Source organism: Eriocheir sinensis, chromosome 3 (genome assembly GCF_024679095.1).
Source record: "Eriocheir sinensis breed Jianghai 21 chromosome 3, ASM2467909v1, whole genome shotgun sequence".
Classification (NCBI taxonomy): Eukaryota; Metazoa; Arthropoda; class Malacostraca; order Decapoda; family Varunidae; genus Eriocheir; species Eriocheir sinensis.
The window spans coordinates 9,041,313-9,065,849 of NC_066511.1; the positions used below are offsets into that span (position 1 = coordinate 9,041,313).

The window sequence follows — 24,537 nt, forward strand, 5'->3', positions numbered from 1 at the left end:
TCCCCGCAGAGAAATTAAACGATGATAACAGAAAAAGAGCAAAGGGCGGGAGGCGAGGGGGATGAAAGGGATGGAGGGAGATGAAGGGGAGGGAGAATGGAAAGGAAAGGGGGCTGATGAAGAAGTTTGAAAGAAATATATGTATTGAGATCAAGGATGAAAGAAAGGGAGAAATAGAATGAAATAAAAAAGAGAAAAATAGAGGAACAGACGACTAAAGAGAAGTGGCAGCCCAATACAAATGTTAGGAAACTTTAGTGGGCCGTCCTCGTGAGTTAAAACGCTCACTGGTGTTCTCCCTCAGCAGGTGTGTGAATACAATGTACCTGAAAGACGTTAATTGGTGAACCAATTCTTACAATGTAAAATCAATCAATCAGTCAGTCAGAGAAAGAAAATATAATTAAAAAGAAAAATTGGAAGTAAGAAAGAAAAGGGAAAAGGATGCTGCGCCGGAAGCCGCGGCGAGGATTCCTTATGATGCTTGTGCGCGTCCCCAAGGGCCATCGGTCCTTCATCCAAGAACCGATAAACGCGGTGACCGGCGCCTTCACGGCATTTATGATTAATTTTATAATCCAGTCTGGTAGTTTTAAAAAGCGAGTTCTTGCATCCGCCCTATTCGAATCGGCGGGGCGGTGGAGCGCCAGCGAGCCCAAGGTCTCCCAGGCGAGCATGGCAGGACTGGAGGGCTCCCGGCAGGGCGCCTCGGCGTCCATCGGGACCCCGACAGAGGTGCCGGAGATCTTTCGGTTACAACGCCGGGCAGGTGGGGCTCGTTAGCCGTGGTAGGCAATCTGCCTAGGAGAGCAAACTCCGAACAACAAACCCGGGCAGGTGAGGTTCGTTAGCCGTGGTAGGCAATTCACCTAGGAGAGCAAACTCCGAACAATAAACCCGGGCAGGTTGGGCTCGTGAGCCGTCATAGGTAATACACCTAGGAGAGCAAACTCCGAACAATAAACCCGGGCAGGTGGAGGTCGTTAGCGAAAGCAGTTCATCTAGGAGAGCAAACTCCGATTACAAAACCGGGCAGGTGGAGGTCGTTAGCGTGAGCAGTTCACCTAGGAGAGCAAACTCCGATTACAAACCCGGGCAGGTGGAGGTCGTTAGCGAAAGCAATTCATCTAGGAGAGCAAACTCCGATCACAAACCCGGGCAGGTGGAGGTCGTTAGCGAAAGCAGTTCACCTAGGAGAGCAAACTCCGATTACAAACCCGGGCAGGTGGGGTTCGTTAGCCCTGGTAGGCAATTCACCTAGGAGAGCAAACTCCGAACAATAAACCCGGGCAGGTTGGGCTCGTGAGCCGTCATAGGTAATACACCTAGGAGAGCAAACTCCGAACAATAAACCCGGGCAGGTTGGGCTCGTGAGCCGTCATAGGTAATACACCTAGGAGAGCAAACTCCGAACAATAAACCCGGGCAGGTTGGGCTCGTGAGCCGTCATAGGTAATACACCTAGGAGAGCAAACTCCGATCATAAAACCCGGGCAGGTTGGGCTCGTGAGCCGTCATAGGTAATACACCAAGGAGAGAAAACTCCATACATAAAACCCGGGCAGGTGGAGCTCGTCAGCCGTGGTGGGCAATCTGCCTAGGAGAGCAAACTCCGAACAATAAACCCGGGCAGGTGGAGCTCGTCAGCCTTGGTAGGCGATCTGCCTAGGAGAGCAAACTCCGAACAATAAACCCGGGCAGGTGGAGCTCGTCAGCCGTGGTAGGCAGTCTGCCTAGGAGAGCAAACTCCGAACAATAAACCGGGGCTTGTGGTGCTCGTTAGATGTCGTAGACAATCCACGTGATGGGAACACCAAAGAAAAATAAAATAAAAAGGAACACCAGAAAAAGGAAAATATAGTAACAAAACATCAAGAAAATAAAATAAAAAACACAGATCATCCACCTTCAGGCCCTAACATCTCCAAAATTATGGGTGAGTCTTTTCTGGGGAGAAAGAGGCTCATCCAGACCAAAGAACATCAAAAAGGGATGATATAGAAAGGAACACCAAAAAAATGGGAAAAAGAGAAAAAAACATCGCAAAAGAAAAGTAACAACAATAACAGAACAACGTCAAGAAAAGTAACATACAAAGAAACATCATCCACCATTCGGCCCCAAACTAACATCACCAAAATTATGGGTGGGTCTTTTCTGGGGAGAAAGAGGCTCATCCAGACCAAAGAACATCAAAGAGGGATGATATAGAAAAGAACACCAAAAAATAGGGGAAAAAAGAGCAAAAAAACATCGCAAAAGAAAAGTAACAGCAATAACAGAACATCAAGAAAAGTAACATACAAAGAAACATCATCCACCATTCGGCCCCAAACTAACATCACCAAAATTATGGGTGGGTCTCTTCTGGGAGGAAAGCGGCTCACCCAGACCAACGAAGAACATCAACAAGAGGATGATATGAAATAAAAGAACATTAAAAAACACGAAGAAAAGAAATAAGAAGAAAAGGAACAGAAAAAAACATCGGAAAAGAAGAACAAGAAGAAAAACATCAAGAGAAGAAAAATATAAGAAACATCATCCACCTTTCGGCCCCTAACTAACATCACCAAAATTATGGGTGGGTCTCTTCTGGGAGGAAAGCGGCTCACCCAGACCAATGAACATCAACAAGAGGATGCTATGAAATAAAAGAACATCAAAAAAGAAAAACAACAGCAAGAAAACAAAGAAAAAGATAAAGAAAAGAAAAAGAAACAAAAAGAAAAACACCAAAATAAAATAAAACAAAAACAAAAAAATAATCCAAATAAATAAATAAATAAACAAATACAGAATACAGTAAAATTAACGAACTAACTAATTCAAACTGTCTAACTATTAAACTACCTATCTAACTAAGGGTACTATACAAGGGTACTATTGGACTACCTATTAACTAACTATCAAATCATCTAACGATCGAACATGTATTTGTCTGACTCTTTATCTATTTATCGGCATGGCTATCTATCATCATGTTTATCTATCCATTTTTTTTTCTTCAGTTAAGGAAGCAGCTCAAGGGCAAAAGTAGATAAATAAAAAAAAAAATCCGCATAAATAAAAATAAGTTCTATCTCTATATCTTTTATTTGTTTATCTTATTTGTTCATCTTATTTATTTGTTTACTTATCTAGTCCGTCATCAGTCATGGTCAGTTCTACCCACACGTTTTCCTGCCACAATTTTTTTTCATTGTGTAGTCCTTAGTTCCGGTCCGACCTTGAGCTGGAAGGGGACGACGGGGGCAGGGAGGCAAGAAGAGGGAGGGAGGGAGAGGGGAGGTCGGACAGAGTAATAGGAAGAATTTAGATTGTAATGGTTCTCCCCCCTCCCCCTCTGCAGCCAAAAAATAAAACGAAGAAAAGCGTCAAGTAAAAAAAATTAAAATAATAAATGGTAGCTAACAATGATAAAGAGTTTGCTGAAAAAAAATGGAAATTGATGAGGTAAAGACTTGGCAGTTTTCTTTTCTTTCTTTCTTTTTTTCAACACAGAAGACAGAAAGCTCAAGGGCCAAAAAAAGAGGATAGAGAAAAAAAAGATCCCTACGTCGCTGCTCCCCAACCTTTGTCCTTTTGATTATCTGTGTCTTGAATGTGGCAGAGTGAGAGACTTTGTATAACTACTGATATTTGTACTCTTCCGGGTATACCCCATTCACGGTGCTCAATAATGATGATAACAGTAGCAAGTAGGACGCAGTAGCTAGCGAGGCGGCACCTTTTAGCACTTCAGTTTCCGTCACAACCTCACGGCACATTTCTTAAACTTCCTCGAGCGTTTAAAACTCATTCTCCGCTCTCTATTGTTACGTAATTTACAGAGAGAGAGAGAGAGAGAGAGAGAGAGAGAGAGAGAGAGAGAGAGAGAGAGAGAGAGAGAGAATAGCAGGGGTGAGGAAAGAGTGGGAATACGCGTTTCAGTCCTGAATAAGTGTGTGTGTGTGTGTGTGTGTGTCCTTGAAAAAAACCTGAACATTTTTTTTTCAGTCAAGTTCAGCCTTAACACAGAGGTGGCCATTTCGATGACTACGCAGAAGACGTTGAAGAAGAAAAAAAACCAAAACAGAGAATAACTGACGACCAGTTTCAGTGATCACTTGACTCGGGTCTCCAAGCGCTGCAAGACCTTGGCGGAGAGAGAGAGAGAGAGAGAGAGAGAGAGAGAGAGAGAGAGAGAGAGAGAGAGAGAGAGAGAGAGAGAGAGAGAGAGAGAGAGTATATGTGTGTTAACCATTGCACTTAGCCATGACACCAAAGGAAGAAAACTGAAGGTAAAGTTAAAGGCGGGTGCATACGCTATTCTTCTTACGCTATCTTCTCACGTAGTTGACTGCTCTTTCGGCCACCTCTTCGGATTCTTTACAGGAGAAGCGAGTAGCGGGCTTTTTTTTATTGTTGTTTCCTTTTTGTGTGCCCTTGTGCTGTCTCCTTTGCTGTAAAAAAAAAAAAAAAAAAAAAAAAATTGACCCTTTGAGCTTGTGGTAGGCAAGAACCTGTTAGTTACCAGCACCATCTGAGAGGGTGTTTAGTAAAGCCGGCAATTTTTACACTCCTGAGGGAGCAAAACCGGCAAAACTCGGCCCGGAAACCTTCCGGGCATTAATGATGATAAAATGCAATTATGATGTGAAGTGTAAACTTGTGAAAAAAGTATCTTTATATTTTTTATATAATTTCAGGAGTATTTTTATTTGTATCTTTGAAATCTGGAATAGGAGTATTTGTATTTTTATTTGTATTTTTAGATTCAGGAATAGAAGTATTTGTATTTGTATTTGTATTTTTAGATTCAGGAATAGAAGTATTTGTATTTGTATTTGTATTTCTGGAATCCCGAACAAAAGTATTTGTATTTGTATTTGTATTTTTGGAATCCCGAACAAAAGTATTTGTATTTGTATTTGACTTATAAAAAATCAGTATTTGATCCAACCCTGGCCTCAAGGCAGTTTGCCCTCACCAACCATACTCATGATATACACCTATGACATCCACACTACAGTACGAGGCACTAACATTTCCTGCGCAAATGAAAATACGCAAATCATTGGCCACCCGGGCAGATGCAAGGAGATGGCCCGGAGAGCAACGAAATCAGCCATAGCTCAAGTAAACACCTTCGAGAAAATGGAGGAAAATTAAAATCAACCCTTGAAAATTCACTGGTGCAAGAAATATTGAACAAATAATTTCAAACACTGACGAACATAATTCACAAGGTCTTAGGCCAAAACATATCAAAGGCAGGATACACAAGCCATGTAACAAAAAGAAAACTACTCGCACTGCAGACCCTGTCAAAAACACAGGTTGTACAACATGCCACTTAGACAAAGACACACCTGGTTAAAAAAACAACAACACTCATCTTACTCAAATGAGACTATCCACCAGTACCTACACACGCGCTCTCAGTGACACGCATCGTAATTTACCGTTTACCGTTGATGAGGTTTCAGGCCCTGATCCGCCGCTGATGCTGCGCACTCGAGGGCCGTCAAAAATTGCAATGTTAGCCTCAACAATAATCACTGATGCACTTATTCACAAACATCGTAGTGAGTGAGTGAGTGTCTTAATTGCTTTCACGAATAGTATCACACAGATCCATTTGTTCCGTTTTCATGTCTGATATTATCGTTATTTAGTTATATCCAACGATTATTTCCAACACACTGAACATTCATCACACACAATTTATCTTTGAGTACAAACACTAATTAATAGCCATGATCAGTTATGCTACAAATTCTCTCAATTTCAGTCTGGAGAACTACACAACACTGGTCATTCGCTGAGTGGTTGATTTCAGACATCTTGTACCTCACACAATTTATGTATTTCTTCTCAGCCATGGAGCACTTCTTCGATTTATGATCGCCAGAGCATTTGAAACATTTTGGGGCTTCCCCATTTCTCTTAGCAGTGCAGTTGGCCTCAACATGGCCATATCTCTGACGATGATAACATATAATTGCATGGTATCTGTCTCTCACTGTGTAGCTATATTCCCCATTCTAATTTTAACTTGTCGTGATACTTGTGAATCAGCTCTCTCACAGCTGGGTCACAACTCAAAATGTAATGCATTGTACCGCCAGCTGCAGGCTTACTAAAAACAGCTCAATCTTATTCTCAACGCACTCAATTGTGTGTAAGAACTCATTGCGGTCTAAGATGGTCTCCTTTACTTTTTCCTTGGTCTCCTCTTTATGCACATCTTTCCAACACTCTTGGTAATAATTTGCTCAACAGACTTCAATTTTTGGGCTGCCTCATTCCTCATGCTCTCATCATCAAAGTTCATTACAGTATTACCTCCATTAGTGAATGTTGAATCAGTAATCTGAATGCCTTGTAATGCCTGGGAAACTTCACTTTTTGACTCAGTAGCCTTTTTATCTTGCTCAGAGGCATTGACAACAAGTAGATTTTTCTTAACTTTCCTCCTGCGTTTGGTAACCTCAGCCCAGCTTGCACCCGCTGACTCTGCATAATCGGCGCTCTGCAACACCTCAGCAACCTCCCCAAGCTCTTCTCTCACACTCACTGCCTGAGACTCAACTTCTTCCTTTACCCCTGATATTTCCTTAGATAATTCTTGCTTGAATTCATCCAATTTCTCCACAATTTTGGTAGCCAGAGATGCTTTATGAAGGCATGGGTTGCAAACCCAATTAATTTTAGGTATATTCTCCTGCTCAATTCCAGACAAATGAGCACATTTCACATAACGCCATTTAGGACACAAACAGCATCTCATCTACTTCCTGCCTGTGAAATCCTCACAAACGTAACACAAATCCCTCACGCCCCTGGCCCTGCCGGCAGCACTCTCCGCATGGCGCAAGACAACACACGTCCGCTCAGCTCCACGACTCACTCTCCGAAAAGTCCAAAAGAGTCCAAGATTCACCACAAACCAGAGATACCTTTACACTCTAAATACATCGAATTCACAGAACTACCAAAATATTAGGCTACCTATGAATATACGACTACACAACAATCTGGCAAAGAAATGAAAACTTAACATCCCACAATACAAAAATAAACAATACAAAAATAACTAACCATGTGTAACACAGAATCGCGTAGTTTCCCAGCAGCCTCACACTTTTAGACACTTAACCAGAAGCAAGACTGCGTTAAACAAAGGTACATAAAATTGATATGCTGTAGTATCAGAAAAAAAAAAAAAAATCACGACATTGTGTATACACTACCGTAATTTGTTATATTAATATTAATCTGTTAATGATAACAGAAGACCTTGTAAAAAGTACATATACAATGACCACTGTTAATTAACTAATTCCAAGAAATCAAACATGTATCATAATTACCCACAGTTATGTAGGGGAGACCGGGGCTAGTTGAATACAGGGGTAGGTTGATACACTTTTTTTTTTTCACTGTTTAACAACGGATAGGTCCGAGCTTCTCGGTGCGCGCGTGCGCCACCATTGGCTACATTGAGCGCCGCAGTAAGTTGCAGGCCACCTCGGACAAGCCTCTGCAAACTGCGGCAAGAAAACCGATTTTGGACCTCTTTAGTAGGCTACCTATTCTTGCCATTAAGAAAATCCTCATACACCTTGCAGAAAGCATAACACAATAAAGCTTGATTATTTGGAATGGCTGTCTTCATGCTTGATTTACGTACCTATACACTTTGTTGTTCGAGATATTGTTTGCATGACGTGAATTGCGTCGGAAAGTAAAAAGGTCGGGTCGGGGCTAATTGTTACAAGGTGTAGAATGCAAAGAATGGTCCCATGAGGAATACACAAATGGGAATGATTGTTATGTATGCCACTCTGTGTTTCTAATGTTGAATAAAAAAAGAGTGACAATACCTGGCCCAACTTGATAGAGGAAGGATTAGCACCTATTATAGATCATTATTAATCTTGAGCCAGTTTTGTTCTGTTTATAGTAAGTTTCCCCGTTGTCACTTGATCGGAAATTATGTTTGCTTAATGATTTTCTGTATTATCTAAATTGAATTGTTGACTGGTGTTTCTAATAAAGCTTTTTTCATTTTATATTTGTGACAACTTACCCCAGGGTCTGTAGCAACATGCTCAGCGTATGGGGCAAGTTGCATACAATGAGTTAACATTATATATTTTGCGAATTCTCAGGAATGGAAAAAGATACAATGTTTCGGTTTAATGTCTACAATAACAGACATGAACTTTCAGCAGTACAATTCTCTTTTTTTAATTTTCGTGTGTAATTTTTCACAGGGCAGCAAAAATGCTAAAATTATAATAACTACGTAGACCTGGTCTCACCTACTATGCATCAAGATATATTTATCTATATAACTTTATTGATGCACAAGCCATCACTCAAAGTCAAATTCAATGTATGTGACACTAATTCATAAGAAATGGGTAACCAGCTATAATCTTCCGATATATTACAATAGAAGACCTTGTAAAAAGTACATATACAATGACCACTGTTAATTAACTAATTCCGAGAAATCAAACATGTATCATTATCACAGAGTTATATACCTAGAGCGCGCGAGCCAGACACTCGGGTGCGGCAACCGGAAGTACCTAGGCCGCCATCTATGGGAGCCCAGTCCAGCCAACTCTGTGCTCCAGCCGGCAACTTCAAAGTGGAGGTAAGTGTTAGGTGGTGATGGTGGTGGTGGTGGTGGTGATGATGGTGGTGGTGGTGGTGGTGTGCGCTCTCTCTCTCTCTCTCTCTCTATCTCTCTCTCTCTCTCTCTCTCTCTCTGTATATGAAAATGGAAAACCACAATCACCACCACCACCACCACCACCACTATCACGTACCACCACCACCACCACCACCACTATCACGTACCACCATCACCACCACCACCACCACTATCACGTACCACCACCACCACCACCACCACTATCACGTACCACCATCACCACCACCACCACCACTATCACGTACCACCATCACCACCACCACCACCACCACTATCACGTCCCACCATCACCACCACCACCACCACCACTATCACGTAACACCATCACCACCACCACCACCACCACCACCATCACCAACTCTGTGATCAATTATAATTACCCACAGTTATGTATTTGAAGGGCAAGGAGGACCGCCCACTATCTTTTGCTCTCCCGCTACTTCACAATGACAGAGCCAACATGAACATCCACTCTCCTCAACGGACCCCTTCTGCTGGTGGCGATACTGGTGGTGTACAACTCTCCGTTCTTGGAGTGTCCGGGTGATGTCCAGAGTTTAAAGTGACTCAGCAGCGGCAGGGGTCGCGGTGCCGCCTCTCGCCGCGCCTGTGTGAACCGCGGCAGCGGCACCACAGCAAGATGATTACTCCTTGGCTTCCGCGTTTTGGCAGGTTGACCATTGATGAAAAAAAAACAAAAAACCCCAGACAAAATAATAAAACATCCAAGAGTCATGTCATTTTTCAAGCTTCTTAAGTGAACATTATGGATTTCCATCAGAAATCATAGTCTCATTTTTTTAAAATTATTTCTCAGGGTTGTGAAACTATTACAAATAAATCCAAAAAATAAATATTTATTTCGAAAATTACAAGAGGAACATGTGCATTAAGTATTTCATTCATCTCCCGACAATGTAGGAGTTGATGAGCGTGACAACAGAGCGGCCCACTTGGTGTACGACAAGGCGTCATCTCGGCAGCGGTGCCGGCCGGTGTTTGCGACGCCCTCTAGCGGCGGAACCTGTGCGAGAAGCTGATTCCGACCCCGTGGGACCTGCAAAGAGGCAAGTAGGAGTCAGATGAGAGGCATGCCTCAGCAAGGTTAGGTAAACATGAATGATCTACTAAACACGGTACATCTGCCATCAGTGTTGTGTCTACTAATGCTAGCAAGGACTTACTTGCCGCTGGAGCCCCAGTTCCTGTGGGCGTTGACACCGACGGCGGTCCTGCCGTTGTTGAAGCGACGGTTGTAGCCCGCACTGGCATGGTAGTTCCTGCCGTAGGGTCTGTGTGTGTGAGACAGGTGTTAGGACGCACTGGCATGGTAGTTCCTGCAGTAGGGTTGGTGTGTGGGAGGCACATACTAAAACTAGTGTCAATACTGCCACAGCTTAAGCTGCATTTGGTTAAGGCAATCTTGGCAAGGTACAGACAAAACACAGTTTCCTCACCCTCGATTCATTCCAAAGCCGAACGTGGCCTGTCTCTTCCTGCGGTCATGCTCCTCCTCCTCCTCCTCTTCCACCGATCCCTTCTGTGGCTCCTCCTCCTCCTCCTCCTCCTGCTGTTGCTGCTCCTGCATGTCCACCGCCTCCAGGCTCCTCCGCCTCAGCATCTCCACCACCACGTCCGGATCGACGACCACCATCACCTCTGAGGCTTCCCGGAGGAGGTCAGGGTACATCTGGAGTGCCACAGAAGGATTGTTCTCCAGATACTCCTGCAGCTGCGTCTCCGAGTGGATGTCCTGCAGGAGACCCGTATCCTGCAGAGGGACAGCCGCGGCCCAGGACACCGCCAGAACCACCACCAGCAGGAAGGGACGGCTGAGGAGTGTTGAGGTGTTCATGTTGACTCCGTCAGTGAGGACAGTACTGGCGGTGATGCTGGGGCCTCGCCTTATAAACAGCCAAGCGGGGCATCCCGCCCCTGGGAAGCCCGAGGCTGGCACTGAGTGTGGCGAGCGGCAAAGATGACCTTGGCACTGAGTGATGCTGCGGCACACGCGCCGGCTCGTCTGCCTCCCCGGGAATGCCATCGTTACAACTAGGAAAAAACAGCGTAATTGGACGACACAAAAGCTGCCACACTCTTTACTAGTGTCTTTCAACCTCAAGTAATGGAAACACATTTCTTCGCTGACAATAGCATCATAATGCATGTTTAACCGTGATTTGGAATTATATTTTATTGTTAATATTGCTATTTCATTATTTACTTATGTATTCTTAAATGTCCTCCAAGCAGTACTGGCCTCTGAGTCGTAGCTATTGCAGTACAAGAGGACATGCAGCAGCGGTTTAGTGTGCTAACCCCTCACAGGATTCTGTCTACCGAGGAAGGGAAGCCCAAGCTGCCGCTCACGGCTCTCAGCCTGTGCTGGCTTCAGTGTGCGAAACGATTTGCCGGTCGCTGAAGCTCCTTGCGGACTTAATTAAAGTGGGAAAACAATTTGATCAGCAATGCTGGAAGGAAAGATTTTCATGTAGTGCCAATGAAGTATCATCGCTAACTTGTTTGTCATGACTTATTAGTTGAGTAACCCACAACCATTACACAACTAATATCTTTCAACATCAAGTAATGGAAACAAACATTTCTTCGCTGACAATAGCATCATATTGCATGTTTAACCGCGATTCGGAACATTCGTGTCATCGTGAATATCGAGGCCCAGCCAAGACCGTTCACACACGTACATGACTACCTGCAAAGCGACTGATAACTCTCTGAACAAGATCTTGACAAATCACCCACCTGACGATGGCCCCCAAATCCCCCGCGTCGCCCATCATACGGCCGGCCAAGGGCACGTGTGTTAAGGGGCCCCAGTAGATCAGTGTCCCAGCGTGGGGCGTTGCTGGAGCCAAGGTAAAGGGAATGGGAGGTAGGTTATTATTATTACTATTATTACTATTATTCCATCTATTAATATTAATATCTTTATTATTATTATTATTATTATTATTATTATTATTATTATTATTATTATTATTATTATTATTATTATTATTATTATTATTATTATTATTATTATTATTATTATTATTATTATTATTATTATTATTATTATTATTATTATTATTATTATTATTATTATTATTATTATTATTATTATTATTATTATTATTATTATTATTATTATTATTATTATTATTATTATTATTATTATTATTATTATTATTATTATTATTATTATTATTATTATTATTATTATTATTATTATTATTATTATTATTATTATTATTATTATTATTATTATTATTATTATTATTATTATTATTATTATTATTGTTATTATTATTATTATTATTATTATTATTATTATTATTATTATTATTATTATTATTATTATTATTATTATTATTATTATTATTATTATTTTTATTATTATTATTATTATTATTATTATTATTATTATTATTATTATTATTATTACTACTTATCATCATCATCATCATTATCATCACCCTCATTGGTGTGGTAAATATCTCCCACCGTGGATAAGCTCGATAATCATGAGATGAATTTTTCTTGCCATATACCCTGTCAGTGCACAATGTTACAAGAGTAATTTGCGTCAATCCCTTTTTGAACCATTCTGGAAGTACCACCGATCAGTTTGGCTCGAAAATTGTATAGTTATCTATATTTTTTTCGCTATGGCTGTGGCACAAGACAAGACTGTCTTCCCCACATCCGCCATCTCTGTGACCAGCGCGACTAGAGGGCAATAAGCGGCCCCAACCAAGGTAAAGATAATTCCCTTTACCTTGACCCCACCGTCGGAGAGACAGACCACCTCCCGCAGCCCCGGACACCGAGGCATCACAAACAAAACAGACGCATGGCTTATACACTGCCAAGCTGCCTACACGCTATGCACATTGCTGTATGCGTATCCTGGAAGACGATACCAGTGCTGAGGGGGTACAGGCATGCTGCCGCTGCGTGGAGTTGCCTAGTAGGTGGTAACACCCCATGGATAAGGTTGAGGGAGGGTGTGAGTGTCCACCAAGGAACTCCGGCCCATACGTCACACGGGAGATCATTTCCGCTGCCTTGTGCGGGGAACACCGAGCATTTCCACTGGACGGAAGGAAATACTGATCAACGACATTGTCTACTAATATGATTGCGTCTGATGACAAACTAGGAAACTTTGAATGAAAGGACAGATCAGTTGATAAAAAATGCGGACCAACAATCTGAATATGATTCAGTGCCTGGCAAAGGCTGACAAATACACAATGATGAAGTGTTTAAGTGACGTTCATAATAACCGCCAATGCCGATCCTTCGAGTTTTCAACAGTTGCCAAAACAGTCACTTAGTTATCTCTAGTTTCCCCTCCGCTAATTATAAATGAAAAACATAAAATGATTTCACACTTGTACCCAGAAGAACACAGAAAAAACATCCGACATTCTATCTGAAAATATTTGCCGCTGAGACGACATATCTTGCGTAGCTACTCTCACTCTTACAAGACCTTGAATCAGCCGGCATCACCCAGCGTCAAGGTCATCCTCGACGATCACTGCACTCAGTGCCAGCCGCGGGCTTCCCCAGCGGCGGGATGCCCCGCTTGGCTGTTTATAAGGCGAGGCCCCAGCATCACCGCCAGCACTGTCCTCACTGACGGAGTCAACATGAACACCTCAACACTCCTCAGCCGTCCCTTCCTGCTGGTGGTGGTTCTGGCGGTGTCTTGGGCCGCGGCTGTCCCTCTGCAGGACACGGGTCTCCTGCAGGACATCCACTCGGAGACGCAGCTGCAGGAGTTTCTGGAGAACAATCCTTCTGTGGCACTCCAGATGTACCCTGACCTCCTCCGGGAAGCCTCAGAGGTGATGGTGGTCGTCGATCCGGACGTGGTGGTGGAGATGCTGAGGCGGAGGAGCCTGGAGGCGGCGGACATGGAGGAGCAGCAACAGCAGGAGCAGGAGGAGGAGGAGCCACAGAAGGGATCGGTAGAAGAGGAGGAGGAGGAGGAGCATGACCGCAGGAAGAGACAGGCCACGTTCGACTTTGGAATGAATCGAGGGTGAGGAAACTGTGTTTTGTCTGTACCTTGCCAAGATTGCCTTAACCAAATGCAGCTCAAACTGTGGTAGTACATGTCATGTTGTGGGTGCCATACCATAGATACATTCAAGAAGAGGTTGGACAAATTCATGGATAGTGAGGTAAGGTGGGGTTAGGATTACAGGAGCTGCCTTGTATTATAGGCCAACCGGCCTCTTGCAGACTCCTTACATTCTTATGTTCTTAAGTTCTTATGTTTTAGTACCTGCCTCCCCCACACCAACCCTACGGCAGGAACTACCATGCCAGTGCGTCCTAACACCTGTCTCACACACACAGAGCCTACGGCAGGAACTACCATGCCAGTGCGTCCTAACACCTGTCTCACACACACAGAGCCTACGGCAGGAACTACCATGCCAGTGCGTCCTAACACCTGTCTCACACACACAGACCCTACGGCAGGAACTACCATGCCAGTGCGGGCTACAACCGTCGCTTCAACAACGGCAGGACCGCCGTCGGTGTCAACGCCCACAGGAACTGGGGCTCCAGCGGCAAGTAAGTCCTTGCTAGCATTAGTAGACACAACACTGATGGCAGATGTACCGTGTTTAGTAGATCATTCATGTATAGCTAACCTTGCTGAGGCATACTTCTCATCTGACTCCAATTTGCCTCTTTGCAGGTCCCACGGGTTCGGAATCAGCTTCTCGCACAGGTTCCGCCGCTAGAGGGCGTCGCAAACACCGGCCGGCACCGCTGCCGAGATGACGCCTTGTCGTACACCAAGTGGGCCGCTCTGCTGCCACGCTCATCAACTCCTACGAGACATAATGTTGTTCATTAGATGAATGGACTGATTTATGATGCTACCTCCTCTTGTAATTGCCCTAAAATATATTTATTTTTGGATAAATTTTCATATCTCTATCCCTGAAATAAAAGGCTTTGTGTGAAAATCCGTAACTATTATCATCATGTGTTCGACGCCTCCCTCGACACTGACAGGAGACAATGCTGTACCACTTAGGAAGTACATAAAGGAACACATTTTTGAATATATTAGATTGGATTTTTTTATAATTGTTGATGTAACCGATTAATCTTGTGTTTTTTGGAGAAAGTAGATCATAACATAACATAACATAACATGGGTCATGAATACTTGTATAATCAAACAAAGCGATTCAGTCACACAAAATCAAGGTTGGTGAAGTTAGAGCATGCAGGAACATTCCTCAGGCGCACTCGAATTACATGTAAGTAATTGCCGGGCATGTATACTTGCATGAAATGAGCAAGTTAAAAATCTCTGTCAGTACGATGCGATATATAATCACGAATACAGCTTAGTCGGTATAAATTATCACTTACTGGCAAAGACTGATATAAAAATAATCGTTTTGCCTCCTAGGTACTGCATTTTATTGATTATAGAATATTGCAGCATTTTTTATCCTCTCAGCATTGCATTCAAGATAAAGGGAACCCAAACCCCATTTCGGGGTTAGTATTGGAAACAAAGGAATATATAATACAGATCCGGCTAGAATTAATTAACAACATATACCTAACAGGAAATAAGTAGCTAGCCGTAGTATCTGTGTAACGACGTTAGTAATTTGATGATAAAACTTAAAGAATGTACATTATAACACAAATATCTATAATTGGTATTCGGACAATCTTTTTTTTTAACGTTTTTGGCCTATGGCGCAGATAGGCTTTTTTGGTAGGGCCTGGTGATCGGCCTCAGCCCATTATGGATCAGGCAAGAGTTTATAGTGGCGCCATCTTGGCTCATGCTGTCCCCCTGAGCTCACCTTTGATCCTCTATGAGAGTGAATTTAGAGTCCGGGTTGATAAGTGATCGATAGGACTGCATTTGGGTAGGCCACGCAGCGATGGCTGAAAAATTGCCTGCTTGTTTGTCGCGGCGGGCGGGACTCGAACCTACAGTATACATCCTCTTGGACGCCGCCCCGGCACGCTGTCCACTCAGCCACTGCCTCTCCATGTATTTGTGATTTACATGACCGTGCAAGGAAAAAAAGCCCTACCCTCCCTGGAAAGACGTAGACTGCCTGCGGATTTGATTGAGGTTTGTAATGGATCAAAGGGATTAATAAGGATGATTTAGATGAAGAACTTATGTTCAAAATAGATGTAGAAGCACGCAGCAACGGGTATAAGTTGGATAGGGTAAAGCTCAGGAAGGAAACAAGCTAGGACTGGCTCACGATCAGGGTGATGGATGGGTGAAACAAACACAATAGGTATGTAGTGGAGGCAAACACAATTGAAAGGTTTAAATAGAGGTTAAATGTGTATATGGATGGGAATGCGATGTGGTGAATAACCTATCATCAGGAGCTGTCTCTGTGTGGGTCGCCTGTCATATTGCAGTCTCCTGTCCTCGTGTAGCCTTGCGTATCGACGCTAGCTGCACGCTTGGAAGCAGTCATCTCCAACCCATAACAAGCAGATTTCTCTGTGTTGTGCCGCGCCAAACTCGGAGAGTTCGCCCAAAACCCACTTAGCTGGTGGGTGCCACTTTGGCTGAATGGCTAGAGTGGTGGTTCTCCTTCCAGCTGGTCGCGGGTTTATTTCCCGGCATCGGAAGGTTTGTTTCGCCTTTTCCGGACTAGATCAATTTTCTTCTATTTCGAGACCCTGAGGCCATGTGTATTTTTTAAGCAGATCTAAGATAAGAAGTGCCCCAGTCACATGTGTCCTGACAAGGAACTCTATCCTCATGTCAAGAACTCCGTAATTCATGCTAGCACTCCAAAATGTTGTAATTTTAACTATCTGGTCAGCACACTGATAGGGTCTACTCTTATTTTTTTCTGTAGCATTTTGAAAAATGTTTTATTTTATCAACTCCCATAATGAATAGTTCTAGTGTGTGTTTCAGTTATCCTTATTAGCTCTTTCCCTGAGCGTGCGGCCTAAAAAACACTCCGGCACCACAGGAGTGTCCTTTAGGACGCTTCCCTGCGCGTTTCCATAATGAGTTAGCAATAACCTCGGATATTGTAATTTTGTAAAATACCTTATTCTATCATCTGACATAAGGTATAATTGTAGTGTGTATTTTAGTTATCCATTTATACCTTACGCTGTTTTTTCCTACTTGTGACAATGGCCGTGACGATGGCTTTCCCGGGGAAGCAGACGAGCCGGCGCGTGTGCCGCAGCATCACTCAGTGCCAAGGTCATCTTTGCCGCTCGTCACACTCAGTGTGATATATAATCACGATATATAATCACGAATACAGCTTAGTCGGTATAAATTATCACTTACTGGCAAAGACTGATATAAAACTAATCGTTTTGCGTCCTAGGTACTGCATTTTATTGATTATAGAATATTGCAGCATTCTCTATCCTGTCAGCATTGCATTCAAGATAAATATATATAAATATATATATATATATATATCTATATATATATATATATATATATATATATATATATATATAAGTATATATATATTAATATATATATATATATATATATATATATATATATATATATATATATATATATATATATATATATATATATATATATATATATATATATATATATATATATATATATATATATATATATATATATATATATATATATATATATATATATATATATATATATATATATATATATATATATATATATATATATATATATATATATTTTTTTTTTTTTTTACAGCTAAGGAGACAGTTCAAGGGCGTAATGAAAAATATATAAAAAAAAAGCCCGCTACTCACTGCTCCTGAATAGAGGTCAAAGGAGTGTCCAAAAAGAGAGGTCAATTTCGGGAGGAGAGGCGTCCTGATACGCTCCTCTTGAAAGAGTTCAAGTCGTAGGCAGGAGGAAATACAGATGAAGGAAGATTTTTCCAGAGTTTATCAGCGTGAGGGATGAAAGAGTGAAGGTGCTGGTTGAGTCTTGCATAAGGGGTTTGGACAGTATAGGGATGAGCATGAATAGAAAGTCGTGTGCAGAGGGGCCGCGGGGGGGGGGGGGGAGGCATGCAGTTAGCAAGTTCAGAAGAGCAGTCAGCATGAAAATATCGATAGAAGATAGAAAGAGAGGCAACATGGCGGCGGAATTTGAGAGGTAGAAGACTATCAGTATGAGGAGGAGAGCTGATGAGACGATGAGCCTTTGACTCCACTCTGTCAAGGAGAGCTGTGTGAGTGGACCCCCCACACATGAGATGCATACTCCATACGAGGGCGGACAAGGCTCCTGTAAATGGATAGCAACTGTGCGGGGGAGAAGAACTGGCGGAGACGGTACAGACCGCCCAGCCTAGAGGAAGCTGATTTAGTAAGAGATGAGATATGAAGTTTCCAGCTGAGATTTTGAGTGAAGGATAGACCGAGGATGTTTAGTGTTGAAGAAGGTGATAGCTGGGTGTTGTCAAAGAATAGGGGATAGTTGTTTGGAAGATTGTGTCGAGTGGATAGGTGGAGAAACTGTGTTTTTGAGGCGTTGAATGACACCAGGTTCCTCTTGCCCCAATCGGAAATAATAGTAAGGCCTGAGGCTAAGCGTTCTGTTGCCTCCAGCCTTGAATCGTTAAGATCCTGTAGAGTGGGTCTTCTATTAAAAGAAGTTGAGTAATGCAGAGAGGAGTCATCGACGTAAGAATGGATAGGACAGTTCGTTTTGGAAAGATCATCAATGAACAACAGAAAGAGAGTGGGAGATAGGACAGAACCCAGTGGGACACCACTGTTAATAGGTTTAGGGGAAGAACAGTGACCGTCCACCACAGCAGAAATAGAACGGTCAGAAAGGAAACTGGAGATAAAGGTACAGAGAGAAGGATAGAAACCGTAGGAGGGTAGTTTGGAAAGCAAAGATTTGTGCCAGACCCTATCAAAAGCTTTTGATATGTCCAGCGCAATAGCAAAGGTTTCACCGAAACGGCTAAGAGAGGATGACCAAGAGTCAGTTAGGAAGGCAAGGAGATCACCAGTAGAACGCCCCTTGCGGAACCCATACTGGCGATCAGATAGAAGGTCAGAAGTGGAAAGGTGCTTTTGAATCTTCCGGTTAAGGATTGATTCAAAAGCTTTAGATAGACAGGAAAGTAAAGCTATAGGGCGGTAGTTTGAGGGATTGGAACGGTCACCCTTCTTAGGCACAGGCTGTACAAAGGCATACTTCCAGCAGGAAGGAAAGGTAGATGTTGATAGGCAGAGACGAAAGAGTTTGACCAGGCAGGGTGTCAGCACGGAAGCACAGTTTTTAAGGACAATAGGAGGCACTCCTTCAGGTCCATAAGCCTTCTGAGAGTTGAGGCCAGAGAGGGCATAGAAAACATCATTTGGAAGAATTTTAATAACAGGCATATGGGAGTCAGAGGGGGGATGAGTAGGAGGAATATGCCCAGAATCGTCCAGGGTGGAGTTCTTACAGAGAGTTTGAATGAAGAGTTCAGCCTTAGAGACAGATGAGACGGCAGTGCTGCCGTCAGGGTTAAGGAGAGGAGGGAAAAAGGAAGAAGTGAATTTGGAGGAGATATTTTTGGCTAGATGCCAGAAGTCACGGGAAGAATTAGAAGAAGCAAGATGTTGACATTTTCTATTGATAAAAGAAGTTTTGGTAAGTCGGAGTATAGATTTGGCACGATTCCGGGCTGAAATGTAAAGGTCAAAGTTAGCGGGTGTTCGAAGGCTCTGGAACCTTTTGTGAGCTGCCTCTCTATCATTGGCAGCATGAGAACAAGCATGATTAAACCAAGGCTTTTTAGCATGAGGAGTAGAGAAAGAACTTGGAATGTATGCCTCCATTCCAGAGACAATCACCTCTGTGATGCGCTGGGCACACACAGAGGGGTCTCTCTCCTGGAAGCAGTAATCATTCCACGGGAAATCGGAAAAGTACATCCTCAGGTCGTCCCACCGAGCTGAAGCAAAATGCCAGAAGCATCGCCTCTTTGGTGGGTCCAGAGGGTGTACAGGAGCGATAGGACAGGATACAGAAATAAGGTTATGATCGGAGGAGCCCAACGGAGAGAGCAGTTTAACAGAGTAAGCAGAAGGACTAGAGGTAAGGAGGAGGTCTAGAATGTTGGGCCTGTCTCCAAGACGGTCGGGAATACGAGTAGGGTGCTGAACCAACTGCTCTAGGTCGTTGAGAAGAGCAAAGTTTTAGGCTTGTTCACCAGGCTGGTCAGTGAAAGAGGATGAAAGCCAAAGCTGGTGGTGAACATTGAAATCTCCCAAGATGGAGATTTCAGCGAAGGGAGAGTGAGTCAAGATGTGCTCCACTTTAGAGTTCAAATAGTCAAAGAATTTTACATAGTTAGTAGAGTTAGGTGAGAGATAAACAGCACAGATGTATTTAGTAATAGAATGACAATGAAGTCTTAGCCAGATGGTAGAAAATTCAGAAGAGTCAAGGTCGTGGGCACGAGAGCAAGTGATGTCGTTGCGCACGTAGACGCAACACCCAGCTTTGGATTGAAATTTAGGATAGAGATAGTAGGAGGGAACAGAGTAGAGATTGCTAGCAGTAGCCTCAGAAACCTGTGTCTCAGTGAGGAAGAGAAGGTGAGGTTTAGAGGAGGAGAGATGGTGTTCCACAGAATGGAAATTAGAACGAAGACCGCGAATGTTGCAGAAATTGATAAGGAGGAGGTTCGAGGAGTCATCAGGACACCTCTCAAGTCGCCAGCCAAAAGGGGAGTCCTTCCTGGGGAAATTTATGCCCCCCCCCCCGGCGGGGACTCCGAGGGTCTGTAATTTTTCGCCATTTTGAATTTTGAATTTTGGGAAAAGGTGTGTGTGTGTTGTGTGAATGTAGTGTGGTGTAGAAAGAGAGAGGAACTGTCTTTAGAGAGCATGATGAACTACTCTCTGGTGTTGATGAGACAAAAGGGAAACGGTTAGTGAGGACATGGGAAGGGTCTTTGAAGGGTTTCAGCACCCTCCTCGCTTCCCATATAACCTCACCGGGAGTAGCTCACGCCCGTTCGGTAGGTGTCTTACTACCTACTCCTGATAATACAGATCTGGCTAGAATTAATTAACAACATATACCTAACAGGAAATAAGTAGCTAGCCGTAGTATCTGTGTAACGACGTTAGTAATTTGATGATAAAACTTAAAGAATGTACATTATAACACAAATATCTATAATTGGTATTCGGACGATCTTTTTTCTTTACGTTTTTGGCCTATGGCGCAGATAGGCTATTTTGGTAGGGCCTGGTGATCGGCCTCAGCCCGTTATGGATCAGGCAAGAATTTATAGCGGCGCCATCTTGGCTCATGCTGTCCCCCGGAGCTCATCTTTAATCCTCTTAACCCGGTAGCAGCGACGGGCCAAATTTGTGGCTTTATGATGTAGCACCGACGGGCCAAATTTTTGCCATGATATAAACCCCCAAAAATAGATGATGCATAAACTGATCACAAATGCGTTGATATATATTATGAAACGGTTTGCTGAGGGATGATTTTTTCTCATTTTTCTCACTTAAGAGGGAAGGGCCTTCAAGAAACATGATCCTCGCAGCTACTGGGTTAAAGAGAGCATCTAGAGTCCGGGTTGATAGGTGATCTTTAGGACAGCATTTGGGTAGGCCACGCAGCGATGGCTGAAAAATTGCCTGCTTGTTTGTCGCGGCGGGCGGGACGCGAGCCTACAGTATACGTCCTCCTGGACGCCGCCCCGGCACGCTGTCCACTCAGCCACTGCCTCTCCATGTATTTGTGATTTACATGACCGTGCAAGGAAAAAAAGCCTTACCCTCCCTGGAAAGACGTAGACTGCCTGCGGATTTGATTGAGGTTTGTAATGGATCAAAGGGATTAATAAGGATGATTTAGATGAAGATGTTATCCTTATTAGCTCTTTCCCTGAGCGTGCGGCCTAAAAAACACTCCGGCACCACAGGAGTGTCCTTTAGGACGCTTCCCTGCGCGTTTCCATAATGAGTTAGCAATAACCTCGGATATTGTAATTTTGTAAAATACCTTATTCTATCATCTGACATAAGGTATAATTGTAGTGTGTATTTTAGTTATCCATTTATACCTTACGCTGTTTTTTCCTACTTGTGACAATGGCCGTGACGATGGCTTTCCCGGGGAGGCAGACGAGCCGGCGCGTGTGCCGCAGCATCACTCAGTGCCAAGGTCATCTTTGCCGCTCGTCACACTCAGTGCCAACGGAGGGCTTCCCAGGGGCGGGATGCCCCGCTTGGCTGTTTATAAGGCGAGGCCCCAGCATCACCGCCAGCACTGTCCTCACTGACGGAGTCAACATGAACACCTCAACACTCCTCAGCCGTCCCTTCCTGCTGGTGGTGGTTCTGGCGGTGTCCTGGGCCGCGGCTGTCCCTCTGCAGGACACGGGTCTCCTGCAGAACATCCACTCGGAGACGCAGCTGCAGGAGTTTCTGGAGAACAATCCTTCTGTGGCACTCCAGATGTACCCTGACCTCCTCCGGGAAGCCTCAGAGGTGATGGTGGTCGTCGATCCGGACGTGGTGGTGGAGATGCTGAGGCGGAGGAGCCTGGAGGCGGCGGACATGGAGGAGCAGCAACAGCAGGAGGAGGAGGAGGAGGAGGAGGAGCCACAGAAGGGATCGGTGGAAGAGGAGGAGGAGGAGGAGCACGACCGCAGGAAGAGACAGGCCACATTCGACTTTGGAATGAATCGAGGGTGAGGAAACTGTGTTTTGTCTGTACCTTGCCAAGATTGCCTTAACCAAACGCAGCTTAAGCTGTGGTAGTATTGACACTTGTTTTAGTACCTGGCTCCCCTACACCAACCCTACAGCAGGAACTACCATGCCAATGCGTCCTAACACCTGTCTCACACACATACAGAGCCTACGGCAGGAACTACCATGCCAGTGCGGGCTACAACCGTCGCTTCAACAACGGCAGGACCTCCGTCGGTGTCAACGCCCACAGGAACTGGGGCTCCAGCGGCAAGTAAGTCCTTGCTAGCATTAGCAGACACAACATTGATGGCAGATGTACCGTGTTTAGTAGGTCATTCATGTATAGCTAACCTTGCTGAGGCATACTTCTCATCTGACTCTAATTTGCCTCTTTGCAGGTCCCACGGGTTCGGAATCAGCTTCTCGCACAGGTTCCGCCGCTAGAGGGCGTCGCAAACACCGGCCGGCACCACTGCCGAAGTGACACCTTGTCGTACACCAAGTGGGCCGCTCTGCTGCCACGCTCATCAACTCCTACGAGACATAATGCTGTTCATTAGATGAATGGACTGTTTATTATGCTACTTCCTCTTGTAATTACCAATAACATAAATTTATTTTTGGATAAATTTTTATATAATTACCCCTGCATATATAGACCGACACCGTATGATAGTCCGTAACCAGGGGCGTTCCTAGACATTTTGGGGCCCGGGGGGCTCATTCTCATTTGGGGCCCCTCTTATGGGGTGAGAGGCGAGCACAATGAGCAGCTTGGTGGTTTGTTTAGTGGGTTGTTAGCCCCCCCCCCCCCCCCAAAAAATTTTTTAAATGAGCAATAATTAGAGAATCATTTAAAGGCACTGTAAAAATGCAAAATCAGACATTTTTTTTCTTAAAACTAGGTGCACACTGAATAATTGAACATTTTTGTTACATTTTGTTTACAAAATTGAAAATTGGGGCCCTTTAGTGAGACCCAAATTTGTCTTTTCGGGTCAAATATAAATGGGCTTGACCATTTTTTAGCCACTGAATTTAGCTTGTCCTCCTGCCATAGCAGCAATTAAATTGGTTATTTTGGGGCCCCCTTGGGGGGGCGGGGGGGGGGGCAATCAAGCCCCCCCTCGCCCCCCCCCTCAGGAACGCCACTGTCCGTAACTCTACTCTTACGAAATGTTCGACGCCTCCCTGGACACGGATAGGAGATATTGCTGATCCGCTTAGGAAGTGGTTCAAGGAACACATTTGTGTATACTGGATTGCAAAAAAACATTTTTATTGTAGATTTGGAGAAGGTTATGTAATGTGAAGATCATGAGGTTCATGTGTACTTTTAAATGTCAATCACAGCAATTCAGTCATACAAAGCCAAGATTAGTGAAGTTAAAGGATGCAGGAATATCCCTCAATGAGCTATATGAAATTACTTGCCTGGCATGTATACTTGCATGAAATGAGCAAGTTAAAAGAGTCTATCATTACGATGCAAAAATCACAATTATAACTTTGATGGTGTAAATGACATTTGCCGGCAAAGATTGATACAAAAAAAAAAAAAAACAGTTTAGTGTTTTGGGTATTGCATTTTATTGGTTATAGAATATAATTTCATTTTCAGTTCCCTCAGTATTGCATACAAGATAAAGGACATATATAGCAAATTACTTTGCTAATATGAGAAACAAAAGAACATATCATACAGATCTTTCCATGATTAAAATTACTTACCTAACAAGAAATAAGTAGCTAGCTCTACTATTTGTGTATAATAACGACGTTAGTAATTTAATGATAAGACTTGAAGAATGTACATTATAACACTAATATCTTTAACTGGTGTTGGATGAGCTGATATATGTGATTTACATTTCGGACCCCACCGTGCAGTGAAAGATTAAAGAAAAAAAATCCTTGGAAAGAGGTAGACTGAGTGGGGATTTAATTTAGGTTTTTAATGGAATAAGGGATTGATAAAGGTAATTTAGATGATTTTTTGTTCAAACAGATCTAGGAGCACACAACAATGGGTATAAGTTGGATAAATTCAAATTCAGGAAGAAAATTGGCAAGAATTGGTTCAC

General features: G+C 43.4%; 2 protein-coding genes and 1 long non-coding RNA gene across 29 annotated transcripts in view; 2 read left to right on the forward strand and 1 right to left on the reverse strand.

Moving 5' to 3' along the window:
• Window positions 1-961: 961 nt before the first annotated feature.
• The window catches only part of LOC127004713 (uncharacterized), a 30,395-nt gene continuing 6,819 nt past the window's right edge, over window positions 962-24,537 (forward strand). For 11 of the 23 annotated variants that reach the window (XR_007757943.1, XR_007757939.1, XR_007757937.1 and 8 more), the window contains exons 1-2: window positions 962-1,099; window positions 1,163-1,497. This is a non-coding gene — a long non-coding RNA (uncharacterized LOC127004713). Of the gene's footprint in view, window positions 1,100-1,162; window positions 1,913-24,537 lie in introns of those variants that run through there. The other 12 variants (XR_007757944.1, XR_007757966.1, XR_007757965.1 and 9 more) reach the window with 9 other exon arrangements.
• Window positions 9,551-10,772, reverse strand: LOC127004587 (uncharacterized). Its single transcript, XM_050872476.1, has 3 exons — window positions 10,171-10,772; window positions 9,898-10,005; window positions 9,551-9,770 (listed from the first exon to the last, which is right to left on the reverse strand). The coding sequence occupies exons 1-3, from the start codon at window positions 10,755-10,757 to the stop codon at window positions 9,725-9,727; spliced, it is 741 nt and encodes a 246-aa protein (XP_050728433.1). The 5' UTR covers window positions 10,758-10,772; the 3' UTR covers window positions 9,551-9,724.
• Window positions 13,329-23,082, forward strand: LOC127004619 (tau-tubulin kinase 1-like). 5 transcript variants are annotated; one of them, XM_050872662.1, is made up of 4 exons: window positions 13,329-13,663; window positions 22,338-22,449; window positions 22,617-22,724; window positions 22,852-23,082. In XM_050872662.1, the coding sequence occupies exons 1-4, from the start codon at window positions 13,372-13,374 to the stop codon at window positions 22,895-22,897; spliced, it is 558 nt and encodes a 185-aa protein (XP_050728619.1). In that variant the 5' UTR covers window positions 13,329-13,371; the 3' UTR covers window positions 22,898-23,082. The 5 variants fall into 5 exon arrangements, with proteins under 5 accessions (XP_050728619.1, XP_050728612.1, XP_050728638.1 ...); XM_050872655.1 differs by having other exon boundaries at window positions 13,329-13,660; window positions 22,332-22,449; XM_050872681.1 differs by lacking the exons at window positions 22,338-22,449; window positions 22,617-22,724; window positions 22,852-23,082 and adding exons at window positions 14,201-14,308; window positions 14,436-14,666 and having other exon boundaries at window positions 13,333-13,766.

Coding starts and splice junctions, on each gene's coding strand:
- LOC127004619 (XM_050872645.1), top strand. CDS start 21,848: ATGGCCGTGACGATGGCTTTCCCGGGGAGGCAGACGAGCCGGCGCGTG. Junction 22,450..22,616: donor GACTTTGGAATGAATCGAGG/GTGAGGAAACTG, acceptor ACACACATACAG/AGCCTACGGCAGGAACTACC. Junction 22,725..22,851: donor AACTGGGGCTCCAGCGGCAA/GTAAGTCCTTGC, acceptor GCCTCTTTGCAG/GTCCCACGGGTTCGGAATCA.
- LOC127004587 (XM_050872476.1), bottom strand. CDS start 10,757: ATGGCATTCCCGGGGAGGCAGACGAGCCGGCGCGTGTGCCGCAGCATC. Junction 10,006..10,170: donor GGCTTTGGAATGAATCGAGG/GTGAGGAAACTG, acceptor TCACACACACAG/ACCCTACGGCAGGAACTACC. Junction 9,771..9,897: donor AACTGGGGCTCCAGCGGCAA/GTAAGTCCTTGC, acceptor GCCTCTTTGCAG/GTCCCACGGGGTCGGAATCA.